A 10,448-nucleotide genomic window follows, 5' to 3' on the forward strand; every position below is an offset into this window, starting at 1 on the left:
TCCAGCTGCCCCCAGTCTAGATGGCGCAGTGGATAGAGCACCAGCCTTGAATTCAGGGGGACCCGAGTCGGGAATTTCTGAGTGCTGACCCGGTTCGGGGTGTCCCTCCCCCCCAAGCTCGCCATCTGTGTCCCTACCGGGGCACAAGTTTAAGCCGCAGGGCACTGTCGAGGCGCGCTCGCCCATTGTTGGTCATTTGGAGCTTTTTTGGTAAATGGTGGATATCGCCGTTATGTTGGAGACTGGTTCTGGATCCGGTACATGTTTGTGTCCCCTAACCTCTCAGGGATTCCATTTCCCCAGCTGTAAAAAAGGGATAATAGGGTGGTGCAGTGGATAGAGCACCAGGGGGACCTGAGTTCAAATCCGGTCTCAGACACTTAACACTTCCTGGCTGTGTGACCCTGGGCAAGTCACTCAACCCTGACTGCCTCAGCCAAAAAAAAAGTGGGCATAATAAGTCGTGATGCTAAGAGGGAGGTGCTTTGCAGAGGGGCGTCGATATCAGGAGACCTCCCCCCTGCCCTGCAGAGCCCCGCTGAACATCAGCACCGATAACAGCGCACAGCGAGCCAAGAAAGTTCGAGAACGCAAAGCCGAGAATCCGACCGCATTAACACCCTGTACCGCCAGGCTGTGCTCCTACCGGTCTTCTGCCTCGGTCTCCCCCACTCCTGCTGCTGATGTAACCTTCCTTTTTTGAAGTTTTTTATTTTCGAGGTGCACATGGACAATTTTCCACCTTGACCCTTGCACAGCCTTGTTTCAGATTCCCCCTCCTTCCCCCCCTCCCCCAGGCTGCGGTCAATCCTTCCCGAGACATTGGGCTGAGGACCCCACTCAGAAGCCATGCCTCCTTGTCTCTCCCTGGCCTGGCCTTCAGGACAGTAGGAGCCGCGGCTCGGAAGGAGCGGGCACCTCACTTTGCCTCGGTAGCCCTAGTTCATTGCTTCGCATCCGTTTGGAGACCTATGAATTAAGCCCTGATGCCGTCCAGTTCCGAGTGCCCCAGGACCCTACTTAACGGCCTTCTTTGCCCTCCCGTGCTCCCACCCAGGGAGCCAGCTTCCCAGCTCGGCTCCACTGCCAGCTCTTGGAATCCCCAGACTTCCCTTCTACCCCAGTGACTTGAGTTTCTAGAAAACTTGGAGTGAATCACCAGAGAAATGGCTGGTGAGGGGATGGAAAGGGAAGCGGGGAGGGGGCAAGCCAGCAGGGCTTTGTCAGGGGCCGTCCCGCTACACAAAGCCCATGCCCTTTTCCCAGAGGGCAGATCGGGCAAGTCCTGGACGCCAGCATTAGGACACGGAATTACCCTGGCACACCAATGGGGAAGTAGAGGCAAGCAGGCTTGCCTGCAGCCCCAACACGTCCTAACTGGGTGACCCTGGGTGAGTCACTGTTTACCTCAGTCTCCTCCTCTGTAAAATGGGAATTGGTGGCAAGAGCCAATAAGGTAATATTTATAAAGCTCTTAGCTCAATGCCTAGCAAACACTGGTTCCTACATCATCATCATCATCATCATCATCATCTGCCCTGGTCAGACCACATCTGGGGCATGAGTTTAGGAAGAATCTAGATAACTAGAGCTTTTATAGGAGGGCGCCAACATGGCGAAGGGAGGCCCAGTCCTAGAAGTGGTTGGCCGAAGGCATTGGGGCCGTTCTGCCCGAAGGAGACAATGGTAACAACCCACATTTCCAGAGCACTTCAAGGCTGGCAAAGGGCCATGTGTGTGGTGATCTGGGAGATAGGCACTAGTATTAAGCCCATCTTACAGATGAGAAAACTGAGGCTGAGTGATCATGTGGCTTTCCAAGGGGTACAGGTCTGGTGTTAGCGGTGGATTCTCCTGAGTTGAAGTCTAACACTCTATCCACTGGGAAAAGACTGGGGGAGGGGGCAGTTATAGCTGTCTTCCGTTATCCGAAGGGACGTCACAGGAAGGTAAAACTAAGGTTGTGGTTTGGCCCCGACGGCAGGACTTAATCATGCACACACTGGAGGGAAACACAAGGACTTTTTTCACCTTAGTCTTTGTCCCTGCTATCCTGCACACAGTAGGTGCCTAAGAAATGCTGACTGAACTGGACTGAATTCGCGGTCCCCGCTCGATCCCCCCACTCCAGCCAGCCAGGGGGCCCTCACTGACCACATGAGTTCCTGGGCATATATACCCAGCAGCTCCTATGTAGCTGTCCAGCCTCCACCTAGATCCTCTTGCTTCCAGGGAGCTAACCCTGGTCTTGAACCAGAGCGCGGACACCCGCTGGCCAGGGCTGCTGTCGGGACAGTTCCCGGCCAATGGTGGCTGGGAGCCCGGCTCGGAGCATCCCTCCTCTCTGGAGAGTCTGGCTCTCCCCTCGACATTGGTCTGTCTTTTTGCCAAGTTCTTCACATCTCACTAGAGCTTTGCAACAACTCTACAAACTAAGTATTATTAACTCCACTTTAAAAGAAAAAAAGAAGAAGAAGAAACAGAGGTCCAGAAGGTCTCGGTGACATTGTGCCGGAGCGGGCAGTCTGGCTGCATTGGAACTTGAGCCCGCCTGACCCATCCCAGCAGGAGGGGAGAGCGGCCTCTCTCCCACTCCAACCCCCCATGGCTGCCGGTTCTGCTGACCACAGAGCTGGCCCGCGGGAGCAAAGCTGGCGGGAGAGAGTCCTCGGCCTTCTCGAACGGAGCTCCCGAGGCCAGCCTCCAGCCAGCTGGCCAGCTACTTCAATGAGGAACACGAATAATAATGAACGTGGAGAGATTTTAATCTGGACCAGAGTTTCCTAACCAGGGGCCTGTGAACGTGTGTGTGGATCCTCCACATGGAAACATGGCGACACACAACTGCAGCGTTTCCTTTGCATTTCTATTTTATGTATTGACTGACCTACTATGTGCTAGTACTAAGCCCTGCGGCTTCACCACCACACTGCCAAGGGGATCGGTGACGCACGGGAAAAAAATGTGAAGAACCTTTTAATCTACGCTAAGGGAGGCAACGATCCCTTCTGGAAGAGCTGGGGAGAGGCTGGAAAAAATGCTTGGAGAGAGCCTTTTGTTAACCCTCAAAGCCCCGCTGGGAGTTCTTGCCCTTCTCTGATTCTCGAAAGCGGCTCAGAGAGAAAAGCTGCCCAGAGGAAAGCGCCGAGTCAATGAAGGAGGCGGAAGAGGCTCAGGCCCCGACCTGGGGGCCACCTTAGTCCCTGCTCCTTCTGCTTGTCTCTGCGCCTTAGGAGCCAGGAAAGGCCGAAGCAGAGCCAGAAAGGGGCCCTTCCCAGAGGCTTCTGCCTGCGGTGGGCCGGTTCTGCTGACCCCGGGGGTCACCCACTTCTCTCCCTGACCCTGTTCCCAAGGGCCGAGAGAAATCCAGTGGTGAATGACCTCTTAGATCAAACGTTTTGTTTTCAGGACCCACTTACACTCCTAGAAGTCAGTAAACCGATAGTCCCTCCCCCCCAAAAAAAAGCCCTCGGTATGTGGGAGATGTCACTGAGACTTGTCACGTTTGGAATCCAGGTCTTGGGGACACTGGACATGGTTTCTGACCGCAGGGAGCCGGAGAGTTCCCCGGCTACCTCTATCCGGCTCCTTCGGCTGATGGAGAAGGAAGGTTCACAGAGGAGGGCTGGCTTGCTCAGGGTCACAAGGGTACAAGAGGAAGGACCCCACCCCCACCCCGGCCACTGCCAGGGTCCCCAGGGCCAGGGAGGACAGCAAGCTGGAGAGTGAGAGCCGAGAGGAGGAGGAGGGTCACACCTCACAGGCTGGAAGTGAGGGGGAATCCCCCGCTCTCCCGGGTGGAGGGGCAGCCGCTGCCCCAAAGTCCCCCAGCAAGGCCGGAGCGAATCCGGGCCTCTGACTCGGGCACCCTGCCTCTGGGAAGTTTCTGGCTGTGAGTGAGGGTCTCAGGGCCCCCCCCCCCAAGCTTGTCAAAGAGCTCCCAAGGCCCTGGAGCTGCCTTCTTTAGAAGGGAGGCGGGACAGGAGCCGGGTCACCTCTCTATGATTCAAGGAGAAGGAGCTGAGGAGGAGGGAGCTGAGGAAGAAGAGGAACTGTGAATAAAGGGGAGGGGGTGCGGGCCTCGGGCCCCCAGAACTGCGCCGGCCGGAGGCGCTCCTCCCAGGGTGGGCAGCGGCGGGGGAGGCTGGGCTGGGCGCTCTGGGTGGGATGGGGGTGGGGGGAGCTTCGCGTGCCTCAGGCCCCTCCCCAGCAGTCTGCAGCCCTGGGCCGCGAGGGGCGGGCGGGATGGGGAGCAGATGGCACAGCTTGTGCTGGCTGGCTGCTGACTCCGGTGAACAGAAAGGGGGGAGCGGTCGCGGACTCCGGGGGGCCCAGAGGGGGGAGGGGAGGGAGGCAGGAGGAGAAGAGGGCTTTGGAGGGGGGAGGGAACTGGGGAGGGGACGGGACCCACCAGACAAACGCTGCTACATGCACGCGCGCGCGGAACGGGGGTACACGAGCATCTGACAGACAACCTCGATCTCAAAGCGCCGCGGCCTCGGGAGTGGGGGGAGGGGGAGGACCCGGGGCGCCCAAGGGTCCCGGCAGCCCCTCTCCCCCCTCGGGGCCCCCTCCCGCAGGCCAGGCCCGGGCCCTTCCACCTTTGTCCTCAAGTGTCAGAGCCGGCCCGGTGCGGGCCCGCGAGCGCGCAGCCCCCCGGCCTCCCCCCGCCGCCCGGCCCCCGCCTGGCCTCCCCCACCTCACACGCCCACACGCACACTCGAGCGCGCGCGCACATTTTTGCACACACATTTGCACGCACACACGCTCACCCCATCAGCTCCCCCTCCTCCCGGCTGCCCGTCCCAGCCCCCCCCCTCGGGATTCTCCCTCCCCGGCCAGGCCCCGCATTTTCCCGGCCCGCTCCCCATTCGGGCCTCCCCTTCCCTCCCCGCCCCCACCCCCAGCGCTCTCCAGGCCGGCCCGCGGTCCCCCCGTCTCCCGGCCCCTTCCCCAGAGCGGTGTCTCCCCTCCCCCCCGCCGCCACCGCCGCCAAACCGCGCTCCCCAGCCCGGCCTCCTGCTAGCGGATTCCATTCCCCTCGCGCGCCCTCCCGGCCCCTCGGACCCGCGGGGGCCGCCCCCTCTCCCCGCGCCGCGTCCGGGGGCCCTCCGCCGCCTCCCCCCGCCCCCTCCCCCCGCCCCCGCTCCCGCCGCCGCCCTCCCCGGGGCTCAGTCCTACCCGGGCGCCCGGCACACATTGCGTCCCCTCGGGCTCAGCTCCGGGGCGGCTCGCAGCGGAGGCGGCAGCGGCAGCAGCAGCAGCAGCAGCAGCGGCGGCAGGAGCATCAGGGCGGGCGGCGACGGCGGCGGGGGCCGGGGCCGCGGCGCGCGGCCAGCGCGAGCCCCGGGGCCCCCCATGCCGGGCGGGGGGGGGGGGGGCGCGGGGCGCGGAGCGGCTGCAGGGAGCGCGGCCGGAAGCCGAGTGCAGGGGAGCCCGGGGCCGAGAGGCAGAGGCGAGGCCCGGCGGGCGGGCAGGGGAGGAGGGGAGAGGGGAGGGGGCCGGGCCCGGCAGGAAATTCCACATCGGCTCCCCTGATCCCGGGCCAGCCTCGGGCCGCCTCCGCCAAGCGCCGCCCAAGCCCCGCCCCCTCCCCTAGCCGGCCGCGGCGCCCGCCTCGGCCCCCCTCCCAGCCCGTGGGTACTCAGGGGGCGCCCGCTGTATGCCGAGCCCGAGAGAGCCTGCTCCCGTACCCCTCTCCCCAATCCCTCCCCGCCCTCAGCCCCGTATTCTTCCTCCCCGGGGCAGCCCCCTCCTCTCACTGGGATGACTAATGAAAGGGAGCGGGCCAGGGCCAGGAGGAGGCTCTGCCGGTCCCGGGGGGAGGGAATGAGGCAGAGGACACCGCCCGCTGTCACCCGCTCCCCCGCACCCTCCACTTTCCTCTGCCCTGGACCGGCCTCGCGTCAGGCATTGACTAGCTGGCCTCAGTTTCCCCATCTGTATCTTGATCTATGCCTGGCCACTGGGCCCAGGGGGTCTGGAGGGGAAGGTGAGGCCGGTGACCTTGTCCAGCCCTCCTCCCGTAAATCCCATTCCCCGGCACGTCAGGCTCCCTGACGTCTCCTGCCCCTTCGAGGACAAACCCCGACGTCCTCTTCCGAAAAATCCCCGTCCTCCAAGGTTCCTTCCAAGCCTGTCACTTTATTAATTTAATGACCAAAAAAGTATTTTATTAGGACCCGGAAGACCCAAGGTGCAGGCACGGGCAGCCTGGGGCCCTGAGCCTTTCTCAGAAGGACAAATGCACCCAAAGTGTTTCTGACCATTCCCTTCCTCATCTTCGGGGCAGGGGGAGCAGCCCCAGAGACCCTGCCTCCCCCACACCCTCCGGTGCTTTGCACCCAAAGAATTTCTGACTCCAACGAGTAAGATCGATCCGGAGGCCTCGTCTGGTAGGGAAAACCTGGGGAACTGACCCCACCTGCGGATCCCGTTTTCCTCTTGATTATGGCCCAGACAAGATGTTCCAAGATCTTTGGGTTTCTTACTCTCCACCTGGAGCCTCCTTTCCAAGGAGCTCAGCATCCGTGTGATTGAAATTACTTGTAGGGTTCCTGCAGTGATTTCCCCATAACTGGCTGGTCCTTCAAAGGGCTCAGCCTTTCCTAGCCTCTCAGAGTCCGCTTTCCTCCTTTCTAGCCGTGAATGGGCCAGAGTCAGCTGTACCAGTTAGGGCGGCTTAAGAACTAACCAGAAACGAATGTGGCAGGAAGAAATGTCAGAAGGAACGCGTGCTTCGGAAAGGCACTGCCCACGAGGATGAAATCTGGATCCTTGAAGTATCCAAGTCCGAGATCCCAGTCAGGTGGAAACGTGGCCGATCACTGGAGAAGAAAGAGGAAGGGGAAATGGAAAGCACCGAGATCCGAGTCAGGTGGAAACGTGGCTGATCACTGGAGAAGAAAGAGGAAGGGGAAATGGAAAGCACCGGGACAAAGCCATGTCTTGTGGGACCAGATCCTGAGATCTAGCTTTAGAATGGGAAGGGATCTGCGGATCCACCCATCAAGAGTCCTGCCCCTCTTTTGGGTCACAGCCCTTTCTCAGAACATTTGCTGCCCATATCCACAATGGAAGGAAGTGCTCAATTTTAGAAGTGAACGAAAATGTAGATCCCCTCCCAAGTTCTTGCAATCTCTTCCCAGGCTTATTAAGAACCGCTCATCTAGTCCAATGCCCTTTGACGGAGGAGGGGTCGTCGTCCGAGGTCACAAAGGCCATCTCGGGGCCAGGACGTGAACCACGTCCAGTGAGCCCATTGTTCCTTCCACTGCCCCTTGGGCAGAAGCCTCAAAGTCTGAGAGAAGACATGGGGTGCTAAGGCATGAGGGCTTGACTGGGATGGGGGAATGGGGAATTGGAGTGGGCAGTTGTTGCTGCCCTCAGTACATTTTAGGAGTTCTCTTTGATCTTATGTGCTGACAGGAATACTAAGCGTGAACATCAGATACAGGACTTCTGAGAGATCTTGGGTTAACCGCCAGTTTAATTCAGCTCAGAAGGGGGAGCGGGGTGCCACGAAATGTGGCAAACTAGAACCTAGTTCCGATGACAATACAGATCCCTAACCTACCCTCACCTTTACACAAATGTACTCTCCTACCCCGCCTTCTCCACTTCTCCATCCATAGCATATACACACACACACACACACACACACACACACACACACACACACACACACATTCACTCCCAGCACAGAAGCATCTGAATGTCAACACGGATTTCATATCGTCTTGCCTCAGACACTGTCACCTTGGACAAATCACTCTCAGCCTCAGTTTCTCCATCCATAAAGTGGGGGTAAGGATGGCGTGCCAGGGTCGATCTCCATTTCAAGAGGACCAAAATGACATCACTAGGTTGGAGTCCCACTGTGGCCGATCAGACCAATATGAGCTGGGAAGGCTCCACCGCAGGGCCAGCAGACAGTGCATGTGAGCATTGCAGAGGCCTTCTGAGCTGAGCACAATTTGAATTTAGGGGAAGGCGCTGCTTCCAGGCACTGGAGTTAAGTGCTTTGCAAACCTTGATGCACCTAGATGCTAGCTCTGCTGTAGTTCCCCCCTCCCCCCTTAGGATCAGAGGAGCTGGAGCTCAGAGTTTTTCCTATAACATCAGAAAATTAGGACAATTAAGAGCTGTCTGACCTTGGACAAGACACTCTAGCTTGATAGAGATCTGTCCAAGGAAGGAGCTGGATTGGACAGCCTCAAGCCCTGGGCTCTGTGCCTCTTTCTTGTCCCCCCACCCCCTCACACACACCAATCGGAGTACCACCTTCTCCAACAAGTCTTCCCTGATCACCTCAAGCCCCAACAGCATGCTGGTAAGGGATCAGTGGGACCTATATCTCCCAATGGTCTTGCACTGGGATCCACTCTATAGAATTTGCTGACTGGTTCACATCCAAAAAAAGATCACTCCCAGGGTAACTTATATCATTGCCCCACTCCCCTCCAAGGATCCACAAATATAGGTGTTAGGAAAAGCAGCACCTCCCAGGACTTTCTCCTCCATGCCAGAATGAGCCATGATCCCACTGCCCATGGGAGGATGGGAAGAGACGACTCAAGGCTGACCCAATGGGGCTTGGGGCCTTGGTTTTTGAAGAAAAGTTCCTTTTAAGAAGTATTAGTAAGGGAATTTTGTTTCCTACTTGGGTTGGGGGAGAGAATGCCCCCCCCATTAGTCAAGAAGTAAGTCAGAGGGTGAGGTCCAAGGAAAGTGAATGTGAAGGGTCCAGCCAGTTATTGTGAAGGAATTTCCACCACGTGGATGTTGGTATCCTCCCGATCGGTATTGCTTACCTTAATTGGGTTGAGCTTTCTTTAGGCGAAAGCAGACTACTAAACCAGAACTAAGATTCTCTTAAATCTAGATCGACTGAAGATATTCATCTAATCTTTGCTAGGACTATAGTAGTAACGGATACTTTAGAGTGATTCAGACGATCTTTGTAGAAATAAAACCATCTGAACGTGGCTCTTTTCAACATCGAGGTGATTCAGTCTGGGTCCAACAGACTTGGGATGGAAAGCGTCAACTGCATCCAGAGAGAGAACCATGGTGATCGAGTATGGATCACAACATAGTATTTTCTACTTTTTTTGTTGCTGTTTGCTTCTTTTTCCTTTCTCGTGTTTCTTTTTTCTTTCCTTATTAATCTGACTTTTCTTGCGCAGCACAATAATTGTGGAGATACGTTTAGAAGAACTACACAGGTTTAATCTACATTGGATTATTTGTTGTCTAAGGGAGTGGGGAGGGAGGAAGAAAAAAATTGGAACACAAGGTTTTGCAAGGATGAATGTCGAAAACTACCTTTGCATGTATTTGGAAAAATAAAAAGTTATTGTTTTAAAAAAATAATAAAATAATCATAGGATTCAGCTCTTTTAAAAGCCATGTTTCCCTTTCGAGCAATTAGTCGGGAGTGACTAAAGTCAGGGGGCAAGACCCCTTTTTCTTGAGCTAGAGAATAACAGAAAAATACAATCTTCTTAGGCTGGCAGCTGGAAGGTGGCAGGGCGACTGCTCGCTACAGACCACAGGTTCCTCTTTCCCTAGAGGCTTTCTATTTACAAAAAGCATCGCTTGCAGAGAGAGCACTTGGCAAAGCTTGTCACGTTTCTTATTCCTCTTTTGTCATAAAAGCCAAAAGATCGCGAGACCCGCTCAGTTTTCCTTGGAGTTGTTTGCCTTTTCCAATTCACTAATTTTTTCAATGATTTGTTTTCTTTATCCACTCTGTCTTTGAATGCATGGGATGACTTCTCCAGGCTCTCTTGCCAAGCTTCCCTTTCCTTTTCCCATTTCTCTTCCAGCTCCCTTGTGAGAGCCTTTTTGATTTCCTCTATGAGAGTCTTATGTATTAAGGAGCAGCTCACATCCCCCTTAGGGGATTCCTCTGGAGACAGTCTGCTTTTAGTCTCCTCAGGGTTTGAAGTCTGCTCCCTCTCCACACAGAAGCTGTCAGTGGTTAGGGCCCTTTTAAATTTTTTGTTCATTTTGTCAGAATTGAAGAAAACAAATTGACAAGAGAAACAATTGGTCTGTTTTTGGAGGGGAGGATGGGGCTGGACGGTGTTACGGGGCTTCCTCTACAGACTGCGGGAGACGGCAGCGAGGCACTAACAGGACAGTGATGGCTGCGCTGAGTCACTCCGGGTGGGGTGGCAGTGGCTTGGTCCCTAGAGAGGAGAGACGCTGGCTTTCCGGGGTTTTATTCTTCACCTCCAGTGTTTACACCCTCTCCCTGCTCCTGGCTTGCTGCCAAGACGGAACATCCACACTGGGGTGAAAGTCTTTTTGCAGAAACGGCAGATATCGCACCCCTCCCCCCTCTGGTCTGGGCTGTGTGAGCTGCCTGCCCTCGGTCTGCGCCCAGTCTGCGCCCAGTCTGTTCGACCCTCCCCCAGCAAACCCAGACCTGCTCTGGCGAA

General features: G+C 56.7%; 1 protein-coding gene across 1 annotated transcript in view; it reads right to left on the reverse strand.

The window, feature by feature from the left end:
* The window catches only part of SCARF2 (scavenger receptor class F member 2), a 28,353-nt gene extending 22,825 nt beyond the window's left edge, over window positions 1–5,528 (reverse strand). Inside the window, exon 1 of the mRNA XM_074291789.1 lies at window positions 5,182–5,528. Within this exon, the coding sequence (XP_074147890.1) occupies window positions 5,182–5,360 (179 nt within the window). The 5' untranslated portion in view covers window positions 5,361–5,528. The remainder of the gene's footprint in view (window positions 1–5,181) is intronic.
* Between the last annotated feature and the right edge of the window lie 4,920 nt (window positions 5,529–10,448).

The sequence above is a fragment of the Sminthopsis crassicaudata genome, chromosome 1 (assembly GCF_048593235.1).
Source record: "Sminthopsis crassicaudata isolate SCR6 chromosome 1, ASM4859323v1, whole genome shotgun sequence".
In the NCBI taxonomy this organism is placed as follows: Eukaryota; Metazoa; Chordata; class Mammalia; order Dasyuromorphia; family Dasyuridae; genus Sminthopsis; species Sminthopsis crassicaudata.